This window comes from Phocoena sinus, chromosome 1 (genome assembly GCF_008692025.1).
Source record: "Phocoena sinus isolate mPhoSin1 chromosome 1, mPhoSin1.pri, whole genome shotgun sequence".
NCBI lineage: Eukaryota > Metazoa > Chordata > Mammalia > Artiodactyla > Phocoenidae > Phocoena > Phocoena sinus.
This window is the reverse complement of record NC_045763.1, coordinates 25,771,626-25,786,972: the sequence shown is the minus strand read 5'-3', so window position 1 is coordinate 25,786,972 and position 15,347 is coordinate 25,771,626. Positions and strand designations below refer to the sequence as shown.

The 15,347-nt window shown below is 40.3% G+C and overlaps 1 protein-coding gene across 4 annotated transcripts in view; it reads right to left on the bottom strand.

Annotated features, from left to right (window-relative positions):
* HDAC1 (histone deacetylase 1) overlaps positions 1 to 15,347 on the bottom strand; it is a 44,027-nt gene that overhangs the window by 16,224 nt on the left and 12,456 nt on the right. For all 4 annotated transcript variants that reach the window (XM_032646457.1, XM_032646450.1, XM_032646475.1 and 1 more), the window contains one exon: positions 1,392 to 1,509. In XM_032646457.1, coding sequence (XP_032502348.1) covers positions 1,392 to 1,509 — 118 coding nt within the window. The remainder of the gene's footprint in view (positions 1 to 1,391; positions 1,510 to 15,347) is intronic.

Here is a 15,347-nt window from a genome sequence, read left to right as displayed (position 1 = left end):
CACAACGAAGAGTAGCCCCCGCTCACCACAACTAGAGAAAGCCCTCATGCAGCAACGAAGACCAAACAGAGCCAAAAATAAATAAATAAATATTTTAAAAATAAATAAATAAATATTTTAAAAATAAATAAATAAATACAGTATCTTACTCATCCCCCCAAACTCCATTATGAAACAGGCACTACTGTCTTCCTTTTAAAGAAGGTAAAACAAGGCTCAGAAAGGCTAGGGGACATACTCAAGAACACAGAGCTAAGTGGCAGAGCTATGGGATTCAAACCAAGACATCAAAGCTCATTCTCTTGCTTTAATACCAAGCTGCTTCTCTAATGAGAGCCCTCTCTACTGAGAGTAGAGCCTTATCGCTAGCCTAAATAAGTTATGGAACGGCCCTAAAGCCATCTAAAGCAAAGGAATGAATCTGTCTCACCTGAGAAGGAAATAAGACCCTGTCAATTCAGACAGTAAGTACCTCACTTAGATGCGGTGGCAGCTCCTGGAGTTGTGGGTGGCAAAGAAGCTTAATGCTTCATGAAAGGTCTCTGTGGTTCTCTAATCATTACCAGTGCACAATTATTGTAACAAATAAATTTCTGCCTTGGGAATCAGACTACCTTGTGGCCAGTAGCAACAAAAAAGTGCCATAGATTTCCTGGTATTTCAAAATAAGCTGTCATAAACTATTCAAAACTTCTTCTAGACAATACTGTTACATTGTTTTATTATGAGATCTTAGGTGCTAAGGGATAATTTCTAAAATAACACAAGTGAGAAATCAGGGATGATAGTTTCTTCCCAAATTTGAACATAATTTTTCCACACAGCTAAAACAATCCCCATAATTCCTGTAAGCTGAGTGTGGCTTCTGAGATGTGACCTGTTCTGAGTTTCAAGTCCCAAGGGGCAGGGGCAGAATCACCTTAACTCAAAGATTACATGACCTAGAGTCTAAGTGGCTGCTAAGTTCTTAACTAATACTCACATAGTGAGAGCAGTTACAGTTGCATGGGATGACATCCAGTCCATTTTACAAAAGAAAAATCTGAGGGGAAGTGACTTGCCCCAGTCAGTTAAGAGTCAGTGCCGGGACCTATATCACCTGTCTCCCCAACCCAGGTCAGTGCTTTTTCCATTACAACAATTACAGTTTGGGGGGGGATGGGTGGGTAATGTTTTGAACCTAACTAGACAAAGTTCAATCTATTTCTTACAATCAGGAAACAAAGAAAACCAGTCTTGAGACAAAAGAAACACTTTGGTACCCTCAGGAAGCAGGGAAAATCAGGTGTCAGCTAAATGGGGGATACAAGGGAAGGTAGGGTGAGTCTCTCCAACTTGAAGGGAGATCCAACTGGGGGCTTGACAGTAGGGAGGGAACAGAATAGACTTACATCTCTGCATCTGCTTGCTGTACTCAGACATGTTATCTGGGCGGATGGAGCGCAAGAATTTAATGTAGTCATCACTGTGGTACTTGGTCATCTCCTCAGCATTGGCTTTGTGAGGGCGCTAGAGGGCAGAGGGGAGAAAACAGCATGTTATTCTTGACTACTGCCAGTCTTCACTCAGCACTGAGCTAGGTGCTGTACAGAATAAAAAGAAATGACTGATTAGATTCAGTCCTCAAGAAACTCACAATCCACTTAAGCAAATAAGATTATCAAAAGAGATTCCGTATCTCAAGACCTAGATGGCATCTCAAGCTCTATTGCCTAGGCAAGTCTATCTTTTCTTTCTTTTTTTCCATTTTTTAATTTAAAAAATTGTTTTAAGGGCTTCCCTGGTGGGGCAGTGGTTGGGAGTCCGCCTGCCGATGCAGGGGACACGGGTTTGTGCCCCAGTCCGGGAGGATCCCACATGCCATGGAGCGGCTGGGCCCGCAAAAAAAAAAAAAAAAAAAAAATTGTTTTAAGTATTTAATTATGGTGGCAAGTCTATCTCTTGAGCCTCAATTTCCTCATTTACCAAATAGGGATAACAACATGTACTTCACAGGGAAGTGGTGAGAATTGGATGAGACTGTTAAATCTCTTTGTAAATTGTTTTACAAATAACTTTCTTTTTAATATTCAATATAACAATATATAATTATGGGCCAAATGGCTCTAAGAGTTCAAGAAGAAGGGGTGGCTAGTAATAACTGAAATAGATGGGAAATCCTTTATGAATCATCACCACACCAACAATTCTGATCACATCCTCCCCATAAGAACTTCCTTGACATAGTAATTTCCAGGTTATCCCAACATTCTGATTCAGCCTGTCTTCTTTTTAAAAATTCTCTTGCTCTCCTGCCTTAAAGGTGGGTCTCCTTCAAAGACAACCCTCTTCTTTTCTAATAACCAATACTTTTATAGTTTATAAAGCATTTTCAATACAGCTAACATTAATTATTTACTCTGTGCCAGTCACTGTTTTAGGCACAACCTTTTAAAGTCCATACTATTATTATCTTCACTTTGCAGTAAGGAAACTACAGCAGAGAGGGGTTAAACATAATTTGCCCAAGGTTACATGGCTAGTAAGCCGGAATAAGAACTCAAAAGGTCTGGCTCCATGGACTATTTGACTCTCATTTAATCCTCACTTAATATAAAGAGAAATACTGAAATTGAAAGACAGATATTGTTTTATTAAAAAACACCCACAGAGGGCTTCCCTGGTGGTGCAGTGGTTAAGAATCCGTCTGCCAATGCTGGGGACACAGGTTTGAGCCCTGGTCCGGGAAGATCCCACATGCCATGGAGCAACTAAGCCCGTGCACCACAACTATTGAGCCTGCGAGCCACAAGTACTGAAGCTCGCGCGCCAAGAGCCCGTGCTCTGCAAAAAGGGAAGCCACCGCAATGAGAAGCCCGCACACCACAACAAAGAGTAGGCCCTGCTCGCCGCAACTAGAGAAAGCCCACGCGCAGCAATGAAGACCCGACGCAGCCAAAAATAAATAAATAGGGCTTCCCTGGTGGCACAGTGGTTGAGAGTCCGCCTGCCGATGCAGGGGACACGGGTTCGTGCCCCGGTCTTGGAGGATCCCACATGCCGCGGAGCGGCTGGGCCCGTGAGCCATGGCCACTGAGCCTGTGCATCTGGAGCCTGTGCTCCGCAGTGGGAGAGGCCACAGCAGTGAGAGACCCGTGTACCGCAAAATAAATAAATAAAATAAAAAAATAAATAAAATAAATTTATAAAAAACAAAAAAAAAAAAACCCATAGTGAAAGAAGCAAGTAGTGGTTCCAATACTAAGTTGTTTTCACTATACGAAGCCCTTTACCCTCTTGGCAATGTCGTCAAAGCTCTGCTTTGACTACTCCCTTCTAGATAGGTGACTGCCCAGACTTTCACTCCATCTTGATGTTCTGAGCTTCAGATTCACAATTCCAACAGCTTCTCAGCCAGCTCCACTCACGAATCCTAGAGGCACTTCAAATTCAACTGGACATTACAACTTGTTGAGAGCCTAGAGGCATTCAAATTTAACTTTACTTCCAGAACTTCTCTTATGCTATTTTTGTTAATGATACAAACATCCACTCTGACTGAAGACATAAGTGTCATCTTTAACTCTGCCCTTGCTTGCCTTCCATTTCAGTCCATTGCCAATCCCTTTCATTATACCTCCATAATCTTGACTGTATCCACTACCTTATTTCTCCTATGCTCCTCTTTCCCAGGTTTCCTATTCTCCCCACCATCCACTCTGCTGCTCAAGACAGAAGTCAGAGCATCACCCTTGATTCCTCTTTCCTCATCTACTACATTCAACTTCTCTTGAAACTACTGCCAACGTATCTGTCAAACCTGTCCACTTCCATCCCCAGGCCACACATTTTTGGCTTGGATTGTGGCAACAATCTCCTAACTGGTATGCCTCCTTCAGTCTTAACAATCGTGAATCTATTCTCAATCCTACAGCCAGAGTAATCTGTCTAAAATTCAAACTGAATCACGTCACTCCCCTCTAAAAACCCTTCAGTGGCTTCATTACTCAAAAGATCAAGCCCAAACTCTTTAGCCTGGCTTGAAAAACCAAAATAATTGGGTCCCTGCTCATCTCTCTAGAACCTCTCTAAATACTCTATGCTCTAGCCTAGGGAACACCAAATTCAGAGCACTTATAAGGGCCAGGCAGTTTAGCTAACTTGATGCTTAAAACAAACAAAAAACTAGTGAGCAGAGGACAAGCTTTTACACAGCTCTAGCTGATTGCTGCTATGAAAGAATTTGGGCCCAACTGCCAGAGTCTTTCAGGTTAAATTTCATTTTTTTCGAAGGTTGGATACTAACATAAAGTTCTTAAAAATACTTTGTGGATTAGGGGATTGATTCAAGCTGGCGGAGTAGAAGGACACAGGCTCACTCTCTCTTGCGAGAGCATTAGAATCACAACTAACTGCTGAACAATCATTGACAGGAAGACACTGGAACTCAGCAAAAAAGATACCCCACATCCGAAGACAAAAAAAAAGCCACAATGAGATGGTAGGAGGGGCGCAATCACAATAAAATCAAATCCCATAACCCGTGGGTGGGTGACTCACAAACTGGAGAACACTTATACCACAGAAGTCCACCCACTGGAGTAAAGGTTCTGAGCCCCACATCAGGCTTCCCAACCTGGGGGTCTGGCAACGGGAGGAGGAATTCCTAGAGAATCAGACTTTGAAGGCTAGCGGGATTTGATTGCAGGACTTCCATAGGACTGGGGGAAACAGAGACTCCACTCTTGGAGGGCACACAGAAAGTAGTATGTGCATCGGGACCCAGGGTAAGGAGCAGTGACCCCACAGGAGACTGAACCAGACCTACCTGCTAGTGTTGGAGGGTCTCCTGCAGAGGCAAGGGGTGGCTGTGGTTGACCATGGGGACAAGGACACTGGCAGTAGAAGTTCTGGGAAGTACTCCTTGGCGTGAGCCCTCCCAGAGCCCACCATTAGTCCCACCAAAGAGCCAGGTAGGTTCCACAGTGTTGGGTCGCCTCACGCCAAACAACCAACAGGGAGGGAACCCAGCCCCACCCATCAGCAGACAAGCAGATTAAAGTTTTACTGAGCCCTGCCCACCAGAGCAACACCTAGCTCTACCCACCACCAGTCCCTCCCATCAGGAAACTTGCACAAGCCCCTTAGATAGCCTCACCCACCAGAGGGCAGACAGCAGAAGCAAGAAGAACTACAATTCTGCAGCCTGTGGAAGGAAAACCACATTCACAGAAAGATAGACAAAATGAAAAGGCAGAGGACTTTGTACCAGATGAAGGAATGAGATAAAACCCCAGAAAAACAACTAAATGAAGTAGAGACAGGCAACCTTCCAGAAAAAGAATTCAGAATAATGACAGTGAAGATGATCCAGGACCTCGGAAAAAGAATGGAGGCAAAGATCGAGAAGATGCAAGAAATGTTTAACAAAGACCTAGAAGAATTAAAGAACAAACAAACAGAGATGAACAATACAATAACTGAAATGAAAAATATACTAGAAGGAATCAATAGCAGAATAACTGAGGCAGAAGAATGGATAAATGACCTGGAAGACAGAATGGTGGAATTCACTGCTGCAGAACAGAATAAAGAAAAAAGAATGAAAAGAAATGAAGACAGCTGGGACAACATTAAATGCAACAACATTCGCATTATAGGGGTCCTAGAAGGAGAAGAGAGAGGGAAAGGACCCGAGAAAATATTTGGAGAGATTATAGTAGAAAACTTCCCTAACATGGGAAAGGAAATAGCCACCCAAGTCCACGAAGCGCAGGATAAACCCAGGCAGGATAAACCCAAGGAGAAACATGTCAAAACACACAGTAATCAAATTGACAAAAATTAAAGACAAAGAAAAATTATTGAAAGCAGCAAGGGAAAAATGACAAATGACATACAAGGGAACTCCCATAAGGTTAACAGCTGATTTCTCAGCAGAAACTCTACAAGCCAGAAGGGAGTGGCAGGATATATTTAAAGTGATGAAAAGGAAGAACCTACAACCAAGATTACTCTACCCAGCAAGGATCTCATTCATATTCGACAGAGAAATAAAAAACTTTACAGATAAGCAAAAGCTAAGAGAATTCAGCACCATCAAACCAGCTCTACAACAAATGCTAAAGGAACTTCTCTAAGTGGGAAACACAAGAGAAGAAAAGGACCTAAAAAAAAAACCCATAACAATTAAGAAAATGGTAAGAGGAAAATACATATCGATAATTACCTTAAACGTGAATGGATTAAATGCTCCAACCAAAACAAACAGGCTTGCTGAATGGATACAAAAACAAGACCCATATATATGCTGTCTACAAGAAACCCACTTCAGACCTAGGGACACATACAAACTAAAAGTGAGGGGATGGAAAAAGATATTCCATGCAAATGGAAATCAAAAGAAAGCTGGAGGGCTTCCCTGGTGGCCCAGTGGTTAGGAATCCACCTGCCAATGCAGGCGACACGGGTTTGAGCCCTGGCCCGGGAGGATCCTACGAGCTGCAGAGCAACTAAGCCCGTGCACCACTACTGAGCCTGCGCTTAGAGCCCATGAGCCACAGCTGCTGAGCCCACGTGCCACAACCACTGAAGCCTGTGAGCCTGGAGCCTGTGCTCTGTAACAAGAGAAGCCACCGCAATGAGAAGCCTGGGCACCAAAACGAAGGGTGGCCCCCGCTCGCCACTAGAGAAAGCCCACATGCAGCAATGAATACCCAACACAACCAAAAATAAATAAATTAAAATAAATTAATTAGGGCTTCCCTGGTGGCGCAGAGGTTGAGGGTCCGCCTGCTGATGCAGGGGACATGGGTTCGTGCCCCGCTCCGGGAGGATCCCACATGCCGCGGAGCGGCTGGGCCCCCGGAGCCTGTGCTCCGCAATGGGAGAGGCCACAATAGTGAGAGGCCCACGTACCACAAAAAAAAAAATAAATAAATAAATAAATAAATTAATTAATTAATAATAATTAAAAAAGACAGCTGGAGGAGCAATACTCGTATCAGATAAAATAGACTTTAAAATAAAGAATGTTACAAGAGACAAGGAAGGATACTACGTAATGATCAAGGGATCAATCCAAGAAGATATAACAATTATAAATATATATGCACCCAACATAGGAGCACCTCAATACAAAAGGCAACTGCTAACAGCTCTAAAAGGAAATCGACAATAACACAATAATAGTGGGGGACTTTAACACCTCACTTACACCAATGGACAGATCATCCAAACAGAAAATTAATAAGGAAACAAGAGCTTTAAATGACACAACAGACCAGATAGATTTAATTGATATTTATAGGATATTGCATCCAAAAACAGCAGATTACACTTTCTTCTCAAGTGCACACGGAACATTCTCCAGGATTGATCACATCCTGGGTCACAAATCGAGTCTCAGTAAATGTAAGAAAATTGAGATCATATCAAGCATCTTTTCTGACCACAAGGCTATGAGATTAGAAATCAATTAAGGGAAAAAAACATAAAAAACAAAAACAGACGGAGGCTAAACAATACATTACTAAATACCAAGAGATCACTGAAGAAATCAAAGAGGAAATCAAAAAATACCTAGAAACAAATGACAATGAAAATACAATGATCCAAAACCTATGGGATGCAGCAAAAGCAGTTCTAAGAGGGAAGTTTATAGCAATACAATCCTACCTCAAGAGATAGCAAACATCTCAAATAAAAAATCTAACCTTACACCTAAAAGGACTAGAGAAAGAAGAACAAACAAAACCCAGTTAGCAGAAGGAAAGAAATCATAAAGATAAGAGGAGAAATAAATGAAATAGAAACAAAGAAAACAATAGCAAAGATCAATAAAACTAAAAGCTGGTTATTTCAGAAGATAAGCAAAATTGATAGACCATTAGCCAGACTCATCAAGAAAAAGAGGGAGAGGACTCATATCAATAAAATTAGAAATAAAAAAGGAAAAGTTACAACAGACACTGCAGAAATACAAAGCAACCTAAGACAGTACTACAGGCAACTCTATGACAATAAAATGGACAACTTGGAAGAAACAGACAAATTCTTAGAAAGGTATAACCTGCCAAGACTGAACCAGGAAGAAACAGAAAATATGAACAGACAAATCACAAGTAATGAAATTGAAACTGTGATTAAAAGTCTTCCAACAAACAAAAGTCCAGGACCAGATGGCTTCACAGGTGAATTCTGTCAAACATTTAGAGAAGAGCTAACACCCATCCTTCTCAAACTCTTCCAAAAAATTGCAGAGGAAGGAACACTCCCAAACTCATTCTATGAGGCCACCATTACCCTGATACCAAAACCAGACAAAGATAGTACAAAAAAAGAAAATTACAGACCAATATCACTGTTGAAAATAGATGCAAAAATCCTAAACAAAATACTAGCAAACAGTATCCAACAACAGATTAAAAGGATCATACACCATGATCAAGTGGGATTTATCCCAGGGATGCAAGGATTCTTCAATGTATGCAAATTAACCAATGTGATACACCATATTAACAAATCGAAGAAGAAAAACCATATGATCACCTCAATAGATGCAGAAAAAGCTTTTTACAAATTTCAACACCCATTTATGATAAAAACTCTCCAGAAAGTGGGCATAGAGGGAACCTACCTCAACATAAAAAAGGCCATATACAACAAACCCACAGTAAACATCATTCTCAATCGTGAAAAACTGAAAGCATTTCCTCTAAGATCAGGAAAAGGACAAGGATGTCCACTCTCGCCATTATTATTCAACATAATTTTGGAAGTCCTAGCCACGGCAATCAGAGAAGAAACAGAAATAAAAGGAATACAAATTGGAAAAGAAGAAGTAAAACTGTCACTGTTTGCAGATGACGTGATACTATACATAGAGAATCCTAAACATGCCACCAGAAAACTACTAGAGCTAATCAATGAATTTGGCAAAGCTGCAGGATACAAAATTAATGCACAGAAATCTCTTGCATTCCTATACACTAATGGCGAAAAATCTGAAAGAGAAATTAAGGAACCACTCCCATTTACCACTGCAACAAAAAGAATAAAATACCTAGGAATAAACCTACCTAGGGAGACAAAAGACCTGTACGCAGAAAACTGTAAGACACTGATGAAAGAAATCAAAGCTGACAAAAACAGATGGAGAGATATACCATGTTCTTGGATTGGAAGAATCAATATTGTGAAGATGACTATACTACCCAAAGCAACCTGCAGATTCAATGCAATCCCTATCAAATTACCAGTGGCATTTTTTTACAGAACTAGAATATAAAATCTTAAAATTTGTATGGAGCCACAAAAGACCCCAAATAGCCAAAGCAGTCTTGAGGGAAAAAAACGGAGCTGGAGGAATCAGACTCCCTGACTTCAGACTATACTGCAAAGCTACAGTAATTGGGGCTTCCCTGGTGGCACAGTGGTTAAGAATCCACCTGCCAATGCAGGGGACACGGGTTCAAGCCCTGGTCTGGGAAGATTCCACATGCCGCGGAGCAACTAAGCCCGTGTGCCCCAACTACTGAGCTTGCGCTCTAGAGCCCATGAGCCACAACTACTGAGCCCACGTGCCTGGAGCCTGTGTTCCGCAACAAGAGAAGCCACTGCAATAAGAAGCCTGCGCACTGAAACGAAGAATAGCCCCCGCTCGCCACAACTAGAGAAAGCCCACGCACAGCAATGAAGACCCAACGCAGCCAAAAATAAATAAATTTTTAAAAACGCTACAGTAATCAAGACAATATGGTACTGGCACAAGAACAGAAATATAGATCAATGGAACAGGATAGAAAGCCCAGAGATAAACCCACGCACCTATGGTCAACTAATGTATAACAAAGGAGGCAAGGATATACAATGGAGAAAAGAGAGTCTCTTCAATAAGTGGTGCTGGGAAAACTGGACAGCTACATGTAAAAGAATGAAACTAGAACACTCCCTCACACCATACGCAAAAATAAACTCAAAATGGATTAGAGACCTAAATGTAAGACTGGACACTATAAAACTCTTAGAGGAAAACATAGGAAGAACACTCTTTGACATAAATCATGGTGAGATCTTTTTTGACCCACCTCCTAGAGAAATGGAAATAAAAACAAAAATAAACAAATGGGACCTAATGAAACTTAAAAGCTTTTGCACAGCAAAGGAAACTATAAACAAGATGAAAAGACAACCCTCAGGGGGCTTCCCTGGTGGCACAGAGGTTGAGAGTCCGCCTGCCAATGCAGGGGACACGGGTTCGTGCCCCGGTCCGGGAAGATCCCACATGCTGTGGAGCGGCTAAGCCCGTGAGCCATGGCCACTGAGCCTGCGCGTCCGGAGCCTGTGCTCCACAACTCAACAGGCCACAACAGTGAGAGGCCCGCCTACTGCAAAAAAACAAAAAAAAAACAAAAAAAAATGACAACCCTCAGACTGGGAGAAAATATTTGCAAACAAATCAAAGGACAAAGGATTAATCTCCAAAATATATAAACAGCTCATGCAGCTCAATATTAAAAAAACAAACAACTCAATCCAAAAATGGGCAGAAGACCTAAATAGACACTTCCCCAAAGAAGAGAGAAGAAGCACATGAAAAGCTGCTCAACATCACTAATTATTAGAGAAACGCAAAAAAAAACTACAATGAGGTAACACCTCGCACCGGTTAGAATGGGCATCATCAGAAAATCTACAAACAACAAATGCTGGAGAGGGTGTGGAGAAAAGGGAACCCTCTTGCACTGTTGGTGGGAATGTAAATTGATACAGCCACTATGGAAAACAGTATGGAGGTTCCTTAAAAAACTAAAAATAGAATTACCAGATTTCTAGAATTCTAGAATTCTAGAATTACCAGAATTACCAGATGGCCCAGCGATCCCATTACTGGGCATATACCCAGAGAAAACCATAATTCAAAAAAACACATGCACCCCAATGTTCATTGCAGAACTATTTGCAATAGCCAGGTCATGGAAGCAACCTAAATGCCCATCGACAGACGAATGGATAAAGAAGATGTGGTACATATATACAATGGAATATTACTCAGCCATAAAAAGGAATGAAATTGGGTCATTTGTAGAGACGTGGATGGATCCAGAGACTGTCATACAGAGTGAAATAAGTCAGAAAGAAAAACAAGTATCGTATATTGACGCATATATGTGGAACCTAGAAAAATGGTACAGATGAACTGGTTTGCAGGGCAGAAATAGAGACACAGATGTAGAGAACAAACGTATGGACACCAAGGGGGGAAAGTGGCATGGGGGAGTGGTGGTGGTGGGATGAATTGGAAGATTGGGATTGACATATATACGCTAATATGTATAATGTGAATAACTAATAAGAACCTGCTGTATAAAGAAATAAAATTAAATTAAAAAAATACTTTATGGGTTAAACAAAAATGTTTGAGGGGTTGAATTTATCTCATGAATTAATTGTACCAATCTACTGAGCACAATTTTACTAGCAATTCTCTAAGGGAATCCTCTCCCATCTTTAGGCCTTTGCACATACTACAGCCTAGAATACAGTTCTCTTCACACCCTCTATTCAATCTTTAAGTTGCAACTGAAAAGTTAATTTCCCCAGAAAGCTGTCCTTGACCCCCAGAGTCTCAGTTAAGTAACTCTCTGAAGTGCTCCCCTGAGAACCCTGTACTTCTCTTGTCATTCAAACAGCACAGAAATTGTGCTTGCTTGCTCTACTCCGGGAGGCCAGGAGCAGGTCTATCTTTATTCTAAGAAAATAGCACAGGGGAGTTCACAGGTGGCTTAGTGGTTAGGATTCTGGGCTTTTACTGCCATGGCCCAGGTTCAATCCCTGGATGGGGAACTGAGATCCTGCGCGGCTTGTGCACAGATGCCCAGCACTTAGTAGGTGCTCAATAAAAATCTGTCGTCATAATAAATTAACTCTCATTTGGATTATTTTTTGGTTTCCTAATTGGTTCCGTTTATATCCAGCCTTACCCTGTTCGAATCCATCATCCATAATGGTGTCACAGAAATCTTTGAAAAAGTCAATGCCCTCCTCTAAAGCATTCAGGACAAAAGAAAAGATTCTAAAGACTAACACAGTAATCAAAGAACTTTGCAAGGTTCCTTTTCCAATCTAATTCTCCCCCAACCCTCTTTCATAATATTATACTCCAGACAAACCACTCTTCTGCAACAAGACCTACAGAGCTTCCCACTACAGTGACTGTAATCAAGCCTTCCTACTATTTGAAATTCATCCTTATCCTAAATCTCTGAAGGACAAAGCCCACCTCAAAAACTGCCTCTTTTACAAAGTAAACGCAAATCTCACCCTAAGAACCCATCTTTATCCCAGGCCACAAAGTTCCAAGAAATATGACCTCACAATCAAAAACCACAAAACACACAAGGAAACAAAGCACCAGAGGTAAGAGCCCATAGAAACAACTAATAGCAGAATCAGATCCTCAGGGACCTTGGATATAAGTTTAAATAAAAAAGAACAGCACTGAATTTCTATACACCAGTAAGCAATTAAAAAATAAAAAATTCAGAAGATACAATTTATGATAGCATTAAAGAAATGAAGTACTTGGAAAAAATCTAATAAAAGATGTACATCAGCTATATAGAGAAAATTACAAAACTTTATATTGATAGCCAAAATCTCAACTGCCCATCAACAGTGGAATGGATAAATATAGTATATTCTACAATTAAATAGTACACAGCAATTAATATGAATAAGCTACAGCTACACACAAAAATGTATATTGTATAATTCCATTTATATCAAGTTCAGCAAAATTAAACTATATTATTTAGGGATGGGTAATTAGGTAATTAAATTATGATGAAGAGCAAGGAAGCATTAACAGAAAAGTCAGGATTCTAGTTACCTCTGGGGGAAGAGAAGAGGCTGTGATCAGGAAGGGACATATGTAGGTTTCTGAGGTACTGGCAATGTTCTATTTCTTGAACTAGTTTGTGTTTACATGTATGTTTACTTTATATCAATTTGTTAAACTGCATATTTGTTTTATGCACTTTTCTGTGCATGTGTTATATTTCATAATAAAGAAGCTAAAGGAAATCTTTATGTGAGACATTTAAAAAGAACTAAATAGGGACTTCCCTCGTGACACAGTGGATAAGGCTCCGCGCTCCCAGTGCAGGGGGCCTGGATTCGATCCCTGGTCGGGGAACTAGATCCCACATGCATGCCGCAACTGAGAGTTCACATGCCACAACTAAGGAGGCCACGTGCTCCAACTAAGACCCGGTGCAAATTAATTAATTAAAGACCTAAATAAATGGAGATATACCATGTTCATGGATTCAAAGACTTAATATTCTCAAGATATCAATTTTCCCATTTTCCCTAAGCTGAGGCACAGAGTCATTGAAATTTCAACAAAAATCCTAGTAGATTTATTTGTAGCATTTGATGAGTTAATTCTAAAATTTATACAAAAGTACAAAGCGCAAGGAGCAAGTCACTTTTTTTTCTTTTAAAGAACAATGAAGTGGGAGGATTTAATACTAGATACCAAGACTTCATAAAAAGCTATTATAATTAAGCCACTGTGGCAATGGCATATAGGGCAATAAACAGACCAAGTCAAGAGAACAGAGAGCCCAGAAACAGACTCAAACATAGTACCTGTCACTAAGTAGGTGCTTAATAAGTATTTGTGGAATAAATGAATATATACGGACATTTCAGATACAAAAGTGGTGGCACTTAGCGGGGAGAAAACAGACTTTTCAACCAATCAGCTGGGACAATATGGGGGGAAAAGTTTCAGTGGATTCCCTACTTAAAATCATATTAGGGAACTCCCTGGCAGTCCAGTGCTTAGGACTCCACGCTTTCACTGCAGGTGGCACTCCTGGTCGAGGAACTAAGATCCCGCATGCTGTGCAGTGCAGCCAAAAAAAAAAAAGAGATACATAACAAACCATATTACAAAATCAATTCCAAATACAGTACATATCTATATGTGAAAGGGAAACCTATAAAGATTTTAAAAGATTAATATAGGATAATACTTTAAGGGTTGGGAAGGATTTATTAAGACATAAAAAGCACTTATAAAAGAAACAACAAATATGACTATGTTAAAATTAAGAATCTCGGGACTTCCCTGATGGCGCAGTGATTAAGAATCTGCCTGCCAATGCAGGGGACACAGGTTCGAGCCCTGGTCCAGGAAGATCCCACATGCCACAGAGCAACTAGGCCTGTGCACCACAACTACTAAGCCCGCGCTCTAGAGCCCGTGAGCCACAACTACTGAGCTCACGTGCCACAACCACTGAAGCCCACGGGCCTAGAGCCCGAGCTCTGCAACAAGAGTAGCAACCTCAATGAGAAGCTTGCACACCATAACAAAGAGTAGCCCCCCTCTCCACAACCAGAGAAAGCCCGCGCAGCAACAAAGACCCAACACAGCCAAAAATAAATAAATGAATAAATTTTTTAAAAAAATTAACAATCTCTGTTCATTAAAGATACATTAGATTGAAAAAACAAAACCAAAGTAGAAAATACTTACAGCAATATACTGACAATGAACTATATATACCAGAATATATAAAGAACTACTACAAATTGTTAAGCAAAAGAAAGTCAAACAACCCAAGAGGAAAATGGGCAAAAGACATGAAAATACATTTCACAGCAGAGGACATACAAATGGCTAATAAACATATAAACAGATGCTCAGTTTCACTGGTCACTAGCAAAATGCAAATCGAGACCATAATTACATATTGTTTTTTTTACACCCATTTGATTAGTAAAATTTAAAGTCTGATTCTAAGTGTAGGAGAGGATGTGAATCACGGTATCTCTTATATATTGCCAGTTCATTCAACCACACTGAAAACCAACTTGGCATTTAATATGCACATATTCTACAGTCCAGCAATTCCACTCCCAGAGAAAGAGCCATAAGAAAATTTTGCCTATATGCACTAACAGACATGTACAAGAATATTCATAGTGACACTGGTCCTAACATTGAAAACCTAGATACAAATTAAGACCACAGGAGAATGGATAAATTGCAATATACTGACATCATGAAATATTATTCAGCAGAGAAAAATTAAAGAATTATAGCTATATGCAACAAGGTGGATGGATTTTAGTAGTTATAATATTGTGAGAGATAAGCAAGTCCCCAAAGACTACACGTAGCATGATACCTTTTTTAAAGAATTCAAACACAAGTAAATAAATACTATAACTTGTTTAGGCACGTACATACATGATAAACATAAAAATATGATAAGCAAGAGAATGATAAACACGAAATTTAGAAGAGTGATTGGGTTGTAGGAATATGGAAGTTCACAGCATTATTAAAA